The 15812-nt window shown below is 36.8% G+C and overlaps 1 protein-coding gene across 1 annotated transcript in view; it reads left to right on the top strand.

The window, feature by feature from the left end:
• Positions 1–15812, top strand: part of dscamb (Down syndrome cell adhesion molecule b) — a 140365-nt gene that overhangs the window by 106971 nt on the left and 17582 nt on the right. The window contains exons 12-19 of the mRNA XM_046876766.1: positions 10639–10835; positions 10962–11058; positions 11563–11691; positions 11864–12031; positions 12395–12465; positions 13124–13364; positions 14013–14159; positions 15405–15560. Of these exons, the coding sequence (XP_046732722.1) occupies positions 10639–10835; positions 10962–11058; positions 11563–11691; positions 11864–12031; positions 12395–12465; positions 13124–13364; positions 14013–14159; positions 15405–15560 (1206 nt within the window). The remainder of the gene's footprint in view (positions 1–10638; positions 10836–10961; positions 11059–11562; positions 11692–11863; positions 12032–12394; positions 12466–13123; positions 13365–14012; positions 14160–15404; positions 15561–15812) is intronic.

The raw sequence follows: 15812 nt of genomic DNA on the forward strand, positions 1-15812 counted from the left end.
TAAAACTCTTTGGTTGTCATTGAGCCTTATGAACAACTTAATAGTATTTTTAATGACGTGTAACTTACAAATTAGGGGCTATTTTGCATAAATCTTCATTGAACAAATGTTTGGCAGATTGAATAGTTTTGATTACTATAAAAAGATAACTGCGACATAATTTACCTTTTATGTTAATAAAGGATAAAATATTAGTGTCAGGTTCAAACTATTTGTTTATAAAAAAAAAAAGCTTTGAAGATATGCACTTTTACTGCATAAAATCTTTATACACTAGAATATTTAAATGATTAAAAAAAAATTAAATGTCAGACATGGCCTAGTCTATTCAGAAGTCATAAAGAATGGTGATCAGTATGCGTTAGTATACTTCATACAGTACATAATTTAGCAAAACTGTACAAGTTACAGTACCATAGTGTATAAACTATACAGTATATATGTTTGTGGCATCTGGCACGTGAAAGAGCACCGGTTCGAGTGGAGGATGGAGAATATGCCGTTATTTTTGCCTGCTGCGCCAAAACGTAAAAATATTTTTACAATTCATCATTTACCAAAAAATCTTCATCGTAAGTTCGAAAGAACTTATGTTATTTGGTACATTTATATGAACATACATTTTAAAGTTTATTATCAATTAATTCAATGCATTTTATTTATTTATGTTCACAGCTAATCTTATGGAATGCTTGCAAAACAAATTAGGGTTTTGTTTGAAGCTAGAATCTTTAGAAATTGCAATTATTTCTAAAGTCTTTTTTTGTGTTGTTCTGAAGATTTTGATCTCTGTTACATCATGGTGCTTGTACTGGAGACTCTATCCACAGAAAAATAAAGAAAAATATAATTTGGAATGTCCACGATGCAAGACAAGTAACATTATGTATTAGGCATTAACCTGGGATTTGCATTACAGGCGGAACTACTGCCAGATCTGCCCAGATAATGAGAAATAACATATACCAGGCTGTTATATAATACAAAACAATAATTTCCGGATATATACCAATTTTTTTTATTCTAAACATAAAAAGCAGGCACGTGCACAGGTAGGGCTCAACCTGTGCAGAGCACATGCCCTTTTTGCCCTTACACTCCGAAGTGCCCTTTTTTTGGTGGTGTTTTTTTTTTTTTATCAATGCTATTGGTCACCCTTTACGTCTGTCTGTCTGTCTGTTTTTAGCAAATATTTAGCAAATGAAAGTTCTTAAAACGAGCTTGTGTAAATCTTATTCGATCCTCAAGCTGTCAGTACGCTGATAACTCTGCCCCCTCTATATTCATTGAATCAACTGAAGTTCCACAGCAGCCGCACAGTAGACAACAGCTAAGCTTTTGCGAAGGGTAAATAAATATCTTGTTGTTTGAATAAGTACTACTACACACTATGTCTATAAAGGCTAATATTTTATTTATTTGATGTCTGACTGACTCACTGACTGAGACATGTGGGACGTCACCTGAGAGAGAGGGCTAGCATTTGCCATCTAGTCATAGCCAATACATAGCCAACACTTAAATAGCCTGTGCATACAGTAGCATTTCATCTTTTATAAAATGCGATTTTGGCCAAATGCATTTTACCACAGGAAAAACTGAGCGCAAAAACTAGTTACTGAGCTACAAAAACTAGTTTAGATGAAAATGTAATGTGAGGCGCCGTCGCCGTTTTAATGACGGACAAAAAAACTAAATTCACATTTGCACACATTCGCTGGTCAAAAACTATATATTGATAAGTAATACAACAACATATAATTTGTTTTTACCATCGGAAAATCATAACAGGTGCGCCCCCGCGCTTTTTCGTACCGGAACTTACACAAAGCGACGAGTGATCCTCGTCACCTAGATGACATATATAAGAAAGAAGCCCTTAAAACCCTGTTTATCTATATTATCTAATTATCTAATATTATTATTATGGTTGTTATTAATCGTGAATAAATCTAAAGCTTTTGAGACTATTATTTTGTGTTATTGAATTTGTCATGAAGATGTGACCATTTCTTCCTTTTATGCAGGCTTACTAAATAATCTTAAATTATAAAAATAAATATATAAAAAAAGGGAGGGGGGTGCCCTTTTTCAATTTCAGCACATGCCCCTCAAAAGGTCTGTGCACGGCCCTGATAAAAAGACAGTATTTTCACCATTTATAGTTTATTTAATGTTATGGAATGTCCATGAGACAAATGAGTTCTCTGGTATACATGTAAGCAAACAATGTAAACCTCTTTTAGAAGCTTCTTATGTACTGAATTCTATTACAAATAATAGAGAGAAAAATATAAGAGAGAAACAAAAAGGGGAAAAAGCACAGCTGACACTGGAGACTCCTTTTATAAAGGTTACAGAAACTTGCAGAACGCTTCACATCAACGACTGTATGGTTTTCTTTACTAAACTTGTATGTGTGACTTCTATACAAGCTCCTGTGAATAAGCTTATCAATGTCAATCTTTTATTTATATTATAGCTGGGAAGAAAAATCATGCACACCCTCTGATTTGAGAATGAAAGAAAATGAATTCACCTTCTCACTAATCAGAATAAACAATTTCATATCATTGGTATAAAATATCTCAAATTGTAAAAAAAAAAAAAAAAAAAAAGAAAAGAAAAAAGATGGATATTGGTAGGAACTGGAACATTATTTTTGCCCTTATTCATCATGCTGGGCTTAAAATATACAGATCTTTGGTTGTGGGATTTTTTTTTTTTTGCTTTCTATTTTTCTCCTTCTGGTTTTGTTTCCTTCCTCGGCTGCTCATGTGAAAGCTCGGCCCTCCGCCTGCAGTATCAAAAGGGAAAATGTGCAGCCTGTGACCAATTGTGCATGGAAAAGGGGGAATCACTTTGGCATGGCAGTGTGTTTACACACACACACACACACACACACACACACACACACACACACACACACACACACTTACTGCCCCTCCCAGCGTGAAGAAAAATGCACTTTACTGCACTCCATTGGACAGCAGGGAGGAGGTTAGGTGATACCATGTGAGTGTTTATCAGAGGGGTGGAGAGGGTTGGAGATGGCCAACCAAGGCGCAGTGACGTGGCCTACTTTTTGCCAAGGTGCCCTCGCAGATGTAGTAAAGAGAGGGGATTTCATACAGCTCTGCTTCAGAAGACCTGACCGCAAATCTGATATGACCACTAGAAACACATCAAACTGATCAATTAGTATGTGGTGTGAATAAAAAATAAAGGAGGAACGAAATTAACACCTTATACCTTTAAAAAAAAAAGAATCTACACCTTTACAGATTTCTAGTTTTGTCAAGCATATGAGCAATAATTTATTTTTAATTACGTTATGGGCCTTTTGGGGAAAATCCTCAGGTCCAGATAGATATCAGCCCTTTATTAATCCTCACATGGTTTGCTGTAAGCCTGAATATTTGTCAAGGTGCAGTAGTTGTTTTTGCTCCACCAGGTGGCGCCCTGCCAAAGTAAAAAAATTGAAGAAAATACCCGCAGTGCCCCCTGGTGGCATGGATGGCCTAGCTTTAAAATAAACACAGGAAATTGGCATTCAGTGATCATGCGTTAATATGCGTTAATAATAAAAACAATCTTACAGCATGCAATAGGTTTTCAATGTCATTAGAAGCAGGTTTATGAATAAAAATATGAAACGATATTGCATAAATCAAAGCAGCCTAATGGTTAGTCTGTGCTCATATTTCAGTCAGTGAAGTAGAGTATCTCAGCCTTCCAGAAGCCCGGCCTGACATTTGTATCCAAGCTCAATATAAATTCAAAAAGTGATTGGTTGATTCCAGTCATGCTGGTGGTTTATCAGACACTCACAGCCTTCTGTCCTGCCCCTGACAAGTGTATGAACAAGCTTGTTTTTTATCTGCTTAGACGCAACAGCTTTATTTTTTTTCTTTATCTTTTAGTGTTTCAAGATGATAAAGCGTTTCATGCTAATCAACAATAAACAATATCGGATAGGCACACGTGGGAGGCGGGGCTAACAGCTTAAACTAATGAATGAAGACACAGATATCAGTATACAAATTATTTAACTATACATATATTACTTTATTATACATACTCTGTTTTTGTGAAGCCTTCAATTGTTATAAAGAAGTATTTGGCTGATTTCGTTTAAACTCAGAACATGGATTCTATGAGTGTGGATTATATTAGGGGATTTTTTAAAACCTGCTTCAGTGACACATTCATACCACACTATCAGCAGTGATCGGGTTTGCAGGTCTGATCAATTGTTTACTTAATCATCATGTTTTTTTTGCCCCTTTTGGAGGTAAAGTAGATATACTATACACCTATTAAAAAATCAAAGTACAAGTGACGCAAAAGGATCTGAACATCTCTTATTAATACAATTACAAAGAAGTTGAGATGCTGTGTAAAATGTACGTGAAAAAATATCTTGTTCACAATAGAACCTCGAAAATATTTCAGAATCGGAAATCAGTAAGAGCTTTTTGCTACGTGTGTTTGCACATGCAAGGAATATGTTTTGGTGGCAGAAGCTTCCAGACAACAACAACACGCAGATCATAAAAAAAATAAAGATTTGTAAATAAAATACACATAGATAGATAGATAGATAGATAGATAGATAGATAGATAGATAGATAGATAGATAGATAGATAGATAGATAGGATGTACAGGATGAATGTAACATCATAGAATAAGATGTAGGAATGTTCTAAGAAGTAGAGATGTACATATTTATATTGCCCAATGGGGAGAGAATTGAAATGTTCATGAACTAGATTGCCTAGGGGAAGAAACATTTCTTGTGTCTGTCTGTCATGATGTTCAATGCACTGACCAGACAGCAAAAGTTAAAAAGGAGATACATTGGATGTGAGAGATTTAAAGTGATTTTCACACATACAAGTTTAGTAAAGAAAACCATACAGTCGTTGATGTGAAGCATACTGCAAGTTCCTGTAACCTTTATGAAAGGAGTCTCTAGTGTCAGTTCCTGTGGCAAGCCGTGCTTTTTTTCCCCTTTTTGTTTTTCTCTTATATTTTTCTCTATTATTTGTAATAGAATTCAGTACATAAGAAGCTTCTGAGAGAGAGTGAGTCCTTTTTCTCCCTCTGGATGTATAGAGTTCTTGAAGGGTGGGCAAAGGAGCACCAGTAATTTTTTCAGCGGTCCGAACCATCCTCTTTAGTCTTCTGATATCTGATTTTGTGGACAAAAGTAATAGGACACCTGACCATATGTGTTTTTTCTCCAAACTAGAGACACACAAATGTATAGGATGACTTTGGATTGGGGTATAATACAATTTTGTGTTTACTTGAAACCCAAACCCGTTCCAGCATGGCTCCAGGAAGGTGTGCTTTACAAGGTTTTACTAACACCCTTGTGGCTGATGAAATGTCTACAAGTATCCACAAAACACTTCAAAATCTAGTGTAACATCTTCCCAGAAGAATGAAGGAAATTATAAGAGCAAATTGAGACTAAATGTGTAATTCAATGCTGAAAAATCACAAACCATAACTTATGATTAGGTGTCTGCAAATTCTTGGCATTATAATGTATATACAGTATATATATACCATATGTGTGTGTGTGTGTGTGTGTGTGTGTGTGTGTGTGTGTGTGTGTGTGTGTGTGATGAAAAGCTACATTCTACTCTGGATAGATTTTCTTTTAAACCCATAAACTGCTAGGGGGAAAAGTATCATCCACCTCATTGAACACACTGTAAAGGACAGTGAAGAGCACACACATAGGGAGATGACTAAAAGCATTTAGTGTTATTGTGATACTTGGTAGGGACCACTTTTTTTCTAAACCACAAACCACCAGATTAGAAATATCTAATTGGTTCCAATAGAAAATGGGATAAAATATTTCCTTTTAGAAGCATAAATAATTATAGAAATGGAATGTGTGTGTGTGTGTGTGTGTGTGTGTGTGTGTGTGTGTGTGTGTGTGTGTGTGTGTGTGTGTGTGGTTGGAGGCTGAATTATTTGCTATGATGATAAATAGAGATTTTTCACCCCAATACCCATTTTGATTATATACTTTATATACAAAGGTTTGCACCCATTTCGATTTAAATATAGCTAAGTAATGCAGACTGTTTTTGGAATGTAACTGTGTGTATTTACAGAATTTACAAATAATTCTTAATGTGACACAATCAACTAATCCGTAAATAGATACATGATCATTGCATTTCCTCTTAGAATTGGATTCTTCCTTTTAATTTCAGACATTTGTACTGTTTTTTTCAGGATACACATACTCATGGAGTTTTACAATTATAACTCAATATTAAAATATAACAATTATTTATTATATGTAACACTGATGCAAACAGCACTGGAAACCAGTAGCTAAGCGATCATATTGGTACCGATTTAACATATCTTAGAACCCCATAAATTGCACACATGGCCTTTCCCCGTGGTCCTCCTTAGTTCGTTTAATAGTTACGCAGTGCACTGGCTGCTGAAACAAATAAAAGAAGACGGCCCGATGTGAGGTTATAGCTGCCATCAGCGCTCCTCGATTTTACGAGCTCATAATATTACTAGATATTAAAAATATACATCAACGAAGCTGTTATGGGAATACCGTTTAGCCTCTGCTTGTCTGAAGCGCCATTTCTGCTGATAGTAAGAGCCGAATTGAGATTATTAGCAGGCTTTTTCTTGTTCATGCAACTACCTCACTTATTATGTAAGCTGTCAGGGAAGGAGAATACAAAAGTTTACCTTAAGATCCTGTCTGTCACTGTGTTTATGGTTTGTTTTGTCCATGCTAAAACCTGACACGTCATATTGGAGATTTGAACATGAAATGTAGTTGGTTACAATGAAAGCATAATTACCAAATGTTTAGTCTAAAAACTGTGTTCAATCTGTATAGTTTTACATATATTTTATTGTCCATTAATTGCTATCAGTAAATTATAATTTAGTTTGTTTGTTCTATGCAAATTATGTAAAAATAGTTAGAGTCTAAGACAAGGGTTCCCTGGTGGTCTAGTGGTCAGGCTTCGGCGCTGCCACGGCCTGGGTTTGATTTCCGGTCAGGGAATCAATCCCAGCCATTAGGGTTGCACAAGCCAGTGCACTCTTAGTTCCGGTCCCAAGCCCAGAGAAATGGGAAGCATTGCGTTAGGAAGGGCATCTAGCGTAAAAACATGTGCCAAATTGAACATACGGATCATTAATACGGATGATCCGCTGTGACCACCCCTAATGGGAGAAGCCGAAATATCTATTTAATATAATTAGATAACACAATGCTCAGGCATAATTTTTCCAAGTCAAGTCAAGTTTATTTCTATAGCGCTTTTCACAACAGACATTGTCTCAAAGCAGCTTTACAGAAATCAACAGTGAAGGTGAACAATGTGTATTTATCCCTGATGAGCAGCCATGGTGACTGTGGCAAGAAAAAACTCCCTTAAATGGTATGAGGAAGAAACCTTGAGAGGAACCAGACTCAAAAGGGGAACCCATCGTCATTTGGGTGACATCAAGAGTGTGATTATAAATTTTTAAACAATACAGAACACTGGAGAGTGAGAACTAACATAAGCACTGGAATGTAAGATTATGAGTAACGTCCTTTTTACAGTCTTTGTAACAATATAAAGTTTTATAAAAAATAAAGGTTAATAATAACCTCCATTCTTTGGGCAAGATGTTCCACGTTATGGTACGTTAGTAAAGGCAGGCAATAATGTAGGGTAAGGAAGCCTGGGATGCAGTTAGGTGTTCAATAGGGTTGAGGTCAGAGCTCTATAGTAGGCCATTCCAACCAAATGTAATAGTCATAGTGGTCAGGGAACCACCCACATCCACTCTCAGTGCCGGTCCCAAGCTCGGATAAATTGAGGAGGGTTGCGTTAGGAAGGGCATCCAGCGTAAAAACATGTGCCAAATCAAACCAGGGAGGATCCGCTGTAGCGACCCCTAACGGGAGAAGCCGAAAGAAAGTTTATAGTGCATTGTCAGGCTGAAACAGTTTTAGAACATGGTACAGGTCTGGAACTTAATGAATTAATTTCACCAAGACCAAATAATATAAAGCTTTTAATGGACTTAACAACAAATAATTATTAGTCAGTAAATGAAGAAGAATTATACATAATATCTAATTTGTGCTGTATTTACAGCATTTGGCAGATGCCCTTATCCAAAGTGACAATTATCTCATTCATACATCTGAGCAGCAGCCCAGTGATGGGAGTGTAGTAGTGGTGGAATTTGAACTCATGATCTTCTGATCAGAAGTCCAACAGCTTAACAACGGAGCTACCCCTTACCCATGTAGCTTTATAGATTTATAGATCTGTAGATCTTTCCCTGCTTGATCAGTTCTGGTTCCATTTATGAGCTCGTTAGCAGGCCCTTGATTCACTGCATCAGTTGTGGCAGAAAACCACATAGTGAGTAATATTTTTGAAATCACCAGCAATATAATTATGGGCTCCTATATTTAAAATGCTCATAGTTAAACAACAGTAGCATTTAGAAAAGGGTTTTTTCTATACTTCACTTAAGTTCCGTGGCTGTTTGGCAAAATAAATTATGCAAAAGTTTTTCCTGTCCTGTGTCACCACGGTCTGGGGCTCAAGAGTGAATTGGAAATTAGACTTAAATGTTCATGGCACTCATGCTGTTACACCGGATCACATCAGCATGCTGTGCACTTGTGTACATATGTGTAACTGTGTGTTTTTATGTGTGTAATGCAGCGTGTTGGATCAAAAAGAGCACTCATTATTAAATAATTCCTGTGTGAGATCGCTCTCGTTCTGCTTCAGGATTATAAGCACTCCAGCAGAATTGTTTTTTTAACGGATTAAAAGGAGACAAACATAAGAAATTTGTATATTGTTTTACCTCACATTAAAATGTGCAGGTTGTAATAACGTATATTAGTATATTTTAGCTGAGTTTTGTTTCACAAGCTGATATATCTGATATCATCTGATCCCTGATGTATGTGTTAAAATCTATTTTTCTTATAAACGACATTGCATATTTTTAAATAGGTTTTTGCAACCATATAGCTGTGCAATCTGGACAGTTACAGAAAGAAAGAGGTTTACACATGCTGCCATTTTAAAATGATTCTAAAACTAAACTTTTTCGTATAATTATACTGATGCTAAAGAAAAGCTTTCAATTGGCCCCTATTTGTCAAATCTGAATACTGTATCTCAGCTGCATTGAGTTTTCCATGTTTTTTCTAAGCTTACATGCAAAGAGGGTTTTCTTTGCGTTCTCTGGTTTAATGCCTCTGTAGAAAAAAGTACAGGTAGGTTAATTGGATATATACTGAATTGCCTGTAGTCTGTCAATGTGTACCATCACCATGTCCTCTGTTGAAGCACTGACCCAATTAATGTGAAGTTCTTTAGCTTATATTAGGTTTCAGATCTATCCTAACCCTAGCCAGGGTGAAGTGCTTACTGAAAATGAGTGAATAAAAATATTATCGTTTTGTGATTCCCCCATCACTTTACAAGATAAGGACATAAGGTTTAAGTGCCTTTCTAAGTTTTAAAAACACTAGGGATCCCGAGGCTTGGGAACGAGGCAGGAATACGACACATTCACAACTAGCATGAAAGGTTAGCATCCTACTTCTGGCAAGTTTTGTGGGTGGTGAGGAAACCTTAGAACCCAGAGGAAACCAATGGACAGGACACGGGAAGAACATTAGAAAAAATATGACAGAAAGTAAACCAAGCTTAAAATCCACTTCGCTGAACAGACTAGGCCAGTGTAGAGCACACATAGAGATGAATTAAAGCATTCAGTTACACTGAGATACTGTGTGTGTGTGTGTGTGTGTGTGTGTGTGTGTGTGTGTGTGTGTGTGTGTGTAAATGTTTTTAATCTTTTGGTATGGACTTCTTGTATTAAGCCACAAACCACCAGATTAAAATATGTGATTGGCTCCAATGATGGGAGGAGGGTGTGTGTGTGTGTGTGTGTGTGTGTGTGTGTGTGTGTGTGTGTGTGTGTGAGAGAGTCTATGTATAGGGGGGTGGGGGTGCTCACCCTTAAGACGAATCAAAAGAAGATGAGTATGTAGATAAAGTAAACCAAGCTTTAAATTAAACTGGGGATCCTGGAAATATGATACAACATCCTTATCCACTATGCCATCATGCAGGCCTTGAGGAATCATAACGTGAAAAAGTAACTTTCTTGTAGATGACAAGATGTAGAAGGTAACAAATCAACAGTACTAACAGAAAAATGATTTCTGCTGATACATCTGTCAAAACTCAATTCACATTTTGTTCTCCTCTATATGAGCTTGTGTTACTGGTGTCACTCATGGCATGTTTCTTAAAAAAAAAATTACATACTTTGTTCAATCAAGCCTTCAATCAAATTTATGTGTTGAGTTTTTTCAGGCAGTCTTTCACTGGTTGGATTAAATGGCACTTGTGAGTAATTAAAATGATAAAAAGTTCATTTAAAAACAGAAAAGGTCACATTTGCTGTATTTGATCATATCATGCAGATTGTTTGACATTCCACCATTGATTAAAATAAATGAAAATGCGTTATTGATCATCATCATCAAAAAAAAAAAAAAATCTGTCAGTTTCTCATTCTGTTTCCCTCTTTGTCAGTTCCTGCCATGATTACGTCCTATCCCAACACCACTCGAGCAGAACAAGGTCACATGACTGAGATGAGCTGCACAGCGCATGGTGAGAAGCCCATCAAGGTGCGCTGGGAGAAAGAATCCCACATCATCAACCCTGACATCAACCGCTACGTGGTGAGCGTCAAGGAAGTGGCCGATGAGGTCATTTCTACATTACAGGTGAGCGAGTCACAGTTCTATTAAGCCCTGGAACAGTGTTGGCAGATTACTTTGAACATATATGGAACTGTTGTTGTACATATGATCCTTACAGTATGTCCATGCTTGTTTTTTGTTTCCTCACAGATTTTGCACACAGTCAGAGAGGATTCTGGGTTTTATTCCTGCATTGCTATTAACTCTTACGGTGAAGACAAGGGAATTATTCAGCTTATAGTTCAAGGTAAGGGGACTGCAAGGTCTTGGTAAGGTCTCGTCTGAAACAATCATGGATCAGTCTGTTATCAGACAAACCTATTTTGAAAAATCTTGGGGAGAATTATTCACGTGACGTAAGCTTAAAGATATATATTTATGCCAGTAAAGTTACTCATATTCAGAATCGGCTCCTCATCAATGAGATTTTCAGGGATTTCCATTTAGCATATTCAAAATATCTTGCAGGTACAGGTATTTCCACACTGTACTTGAACAGACACATCAAAAGCCTTAATTAGGGTTTTTTTTGTTTTTGTTTTTGTTTTTTTTACTGGATCAGATGTTAGCTTTGCTTGCTGTTTCTATTTTCCCAATTTTAGCCCGAACAGGCTTTTTTTAAGCTAGAGCACTTTTCCTTTTTTCATTTTGAGACTGTGTTTACAGTCTCTGAAAGGCCACAATATTCGTTTAAAAGCTTATAAGACATAATGTGAACATCTGCGACTTCTTTTCTCTATTATAATTTTAGATCGTCCAGACCCTCCTGAAGTAGAAATCAGAGAGGTGAAAGATCGAACCATTGCGCTCCGCTGGACAATGGGATTTGACGGCAACAGTCCAATCACCGGATATGACATCAACTACAAGAACAAATCAGGTAAAGAGCATGGAACTATATCACTTCTTTACATATACATTGCACCAAAAATTCAGCATATACAAAATTTGTATTAGGCTTATTGTCTTAATAGCTTGATTGTTACAGTGGGCAGGAAATGGTGGCAGTGTGAATGCTTTGCAGAATAAGTGTGCACTTTTTTTCCCTACAGCATCCTGGGCATTGTCCCAAACTACCAAAGACGTCTCACCTCAGCTGAACCAGGCCACCATCATTGAGTTGCACCCTGCCTCGACTTATAACATCCGCATGTTTGCTAAGAATCAGATTGGAGAGAGTCGGCCCAGTAATGAGCTCACCATTACTACAGATGAAGCCCGTGAGTACACGCATGCTCATGGACAATATGCTCTACTTTTTCTTAGTTTTGCAAAATTCTCACTTTCTACGCAGGGCAGTGTAATGCTAGTGCAAGTTTGGGTCTCTTAGTTTGAGTAAATAGAATATTTAGTGCCACCGCATCCGCAGACATTATATACAATTGTGTGCCTCCAAATTTGTGGTAACAATTTGGGGAGGAAGCACATATGACTGGTGTCCTGATACTTTTGTCCATGTACGTCTTGCACATTTGCAGTTGTAAGGTCTGTAAAGATGTGAAAATATTGCCATCTAGTGGAATCTTTTATATCAATTTATCTATTTTCTAAGTTGTGGTGTTTATGATGTTTGATTTCCGCAGCTCCTGATGGCGCGCCCCTGGATGTGCAGCTGGAAGCGATATCATCCCAGAGCATTAAAGTCTCATGGAAGGTAAAAAGGTTAATCCTTATAGAGATGTAAAGATTGAGTAACCTGCGCAGAGTTATCATATTAGAAAAAAAATCCCTGTTCTCTCAAGATGGCAAACTATACAATAATAATCCCACTTGTCTAAACTATGTAAGGTAAATTACTAGACATGTTTAAAAAAATTTTTTTATGGGAACGTTTGGCAGATGTATAATAATTTATCATTCAAGTTTAAGTAAATTCAAGAAATTCAAGGTCAAGTAGGCTTTATTGTCATTTTAACCATATAAAGTTCAGTACACAGTGAAACGGATCGACATTTTCCCAGACCAAGGTGCTGCAGCAAACAACATAAATTAATTAGAGGGACACAGAACTACACAAACTGTAACTCCACACAACTCTTCACATAACTAACAACACAAAGTGCAAATGTGCAACATTTAGTGCAAAAAGAAGAGGAAGAGGGGAGACAAGAGACAACATGCTTATGTAGAATTAAACCCAATTTCTTTGACACCATGAAATAATACTGTCCTATAGCAGCACCTCGAAGATCAATGTTGTTAATTAAAAAGCAGCATGTCAAGAAAATCGCTAATTACACAATCAATGCTTTTCATAAAATTCCGTGCTGAAACATACGGCTCACACTGTCCATGTTGAAATCAAATCTCAGGCTCCTCACAAGCACCTTCAAAACGGTTTGATCCGGAGCTATCAGGTGTGCTATAGAGAGTATGGCACAGGAGGAAGCCCCCAGTACAACACCATCAATCTAGACACAACGGGCGACATGGAGTCTATCACTCTGGACAACCTGAAGAAGTACACACAGTATGAAGTGCGTGTGCAGGCTGCCAATCGGGCAGGAATGGGGCCCACATCTGAGGAAGCCATCATCACCACACTGGAAGACGGTTAGTCAAGTCATAGTACATCAATAGTGTCGATTAAACTTTATCAAAAAGCTCAGGAAATGTAGGAGATTTGTAGGGAATGAGGGCAGACGCTATGAATCAGAATAAGAATTTGTTTCTGTTTTTTTTTTTTTTTGTCTCCGTGTTTTTGTCAGAAAAAGATACAAAGAAACGATCAATCATAGAAACATTTATTTGTTTTTTTTACTACGTCAGAATTCCAGTAAATCCAAAGTTTAGGAATTCTTTCTCAATTCTGATACATGATTTAAAACTCCCTTTTTATACTTTGATTATTTACATATTTCTCTGAGATACATTTAAAGTCTCATTTGCCTCATTCGCATATTCCATCAATTTCTCTTTATTGGAATTCTCGCTAATCCACTCCTTGTCCTAGTTTCATATTTATATGATTCTGTACATCTTGCAATGTTTTTTGTCACAAGGTTTTTGTCTTTGTTCTTGTTTTTACACTCATCTTTTGCATTAGATCTTAACATTAGTTTCCACATTGGTCCCACATGCACTTACACATCAGTATAAAAACTGACCATCTTTCGTTTACAGTTGATCTATCAAGTGCTCGGGATGTTATGTGCATTCCATAAACCTTCTCTTTGATTTTCCTTTGTCCACTTTTTCCAGTTCCAAGCCGACCGCCTGAGAACGTCGTGACTACGGCCACAACCCCAGAAACCATCTCTTTGTCCTGGGCTCCTCTCCCAAAAGAAGCTCTAAATGGCATGCTTCTTGGCTACCGGGTCATCTACTGGGCCAATTTATTAGACGGAGGTGAGACAGGATATTATCTTTAACGCCTAAACATATATATACATGTGATTGAATATAGATTTTTATCTATATTTATCTATATTATATGCAGTGGCTGTGACACATACATACTGTACACTATATTGCTAAAATGATTGGGTCACCTGGTCATAAGTATGGTATTTGATTTTTTGTATGTAACCTTGCATTTCTTGTTTAGTCCCAATTCGCTCTTATAATTCCCTCCAGTCTTCTGGAAAGATGTTTCACTAGATTTTGGAGTGTGCTTATGGATATTTGTGTTCATCAGCCACAAGGGTATTACGAAAGTCAGGTACTGATGTAGGTGAGGAGACCTGGGGTGCAGTCAGCATTTCAATTTATCCCAAAGGTGTTCAGTAGGGATGAGATTAGAGCTCTATAGCATGCCACTTAAGATCTTCCTCTCCAAAGCATATAAACCAGATCTTTAAGGAGCTCACTTTGTGCACAGGGGCATTGCCGTGCTGGAACAGGTTTGGATTATAATTATCTTATATGATATTTCTTTTTTGAATGGATTTTTTTGATGACTCTACAACTCACTACACAAAAAGTTTGTGTCTAAGGTGAAAAGAAATAAACTTGACTCAATATTAAAGTAATTTCTCAAATATAGCAAAAAAAAAAGAAGCAAAAAGAAAACGAACAACCCAAAAAAAAAACCAATCGAAAATAACAAACGCTGCTATTTAATTTCTAGTCTTCACCTGTAGGTGGCACTGTTAGTTCCCGAATACACTTGAAACCCAGTGGTGTAGGAAGTTGTGTGGAAAATTTTATTGCCATGGTTTTGGTACATACTAGTCCTTAAAGATGACATATCACATATGATGGAACTCTTCTAGGGCTAGTGATCTATTAGTATTGTGGGCTTTAGCGTAGAAGCAGTTTATCTCCGAGTTGTTTCTTGTAATGACTAATGACAAGGTGTGACACATGAACTGACAACATACCACATACAGTAGTTGTAAAATGATAAACATGTAGAACCGTTACGAGAAACACATTTTCTTTTTATCCGGCACTTTTTGTTTCATACACCTACTTGATATTTTACACTGTTTACACTGGTAAACTCAATACCTTTACTTTACCTTTAATTTTGAATGCCAGCTGCAGACAAACAGTATCTCGAGTGCCGTGTAATATAATAGCTATTACTATATGTCATTGTAATTGCTAGAATAGGCATTGACGTGCATGATTATTTCTGTATTTTATTAGAACTGGGTGAGATCAAGAACATTACTACCACAAAAGCCTCCTTGGAACTCGAAGGGTTGGAGAAATATACCAACTACAGCATCCAAGTACTGGCTTTTACCCGAGCTGGGGATGGAGTTCGCAGCGAACAAATATACACAAGGACCAAAGAGGATGGTGAGATGTTTTACTTTTACTTTTTACATTTACGTTTTACACTTCACAAACAGACATAATTGCATATACACACGTGTAAAAAATGCATCATGACACAAAATAAAGAAAGGTTTTTTTTTTCAGGTTTGCGTAAGAGATCAATTGTACTTGTTCAGATTTATATTAACCAGGATATTTCTAATAAACAGAAATATCTGCTTAGCGTATTTCTGCTTAGCCCTGAAAGTTTTTGTCCAATTTTACAAGATTTCA

This window comes from Silurus meridionalis, chromosome 20, assembly GCF_014805685.1.
Source record: "Silurus meridionalis isolate SWU-2019-XX chromosome 20, ASM1480568v1, whole genome shotgun sequence".
NCBI lineage: Eukaryota > Metazoa > Chordata > Actinopteri > Siluriformes > Siluridae > Silurus > Silurus meridionalis.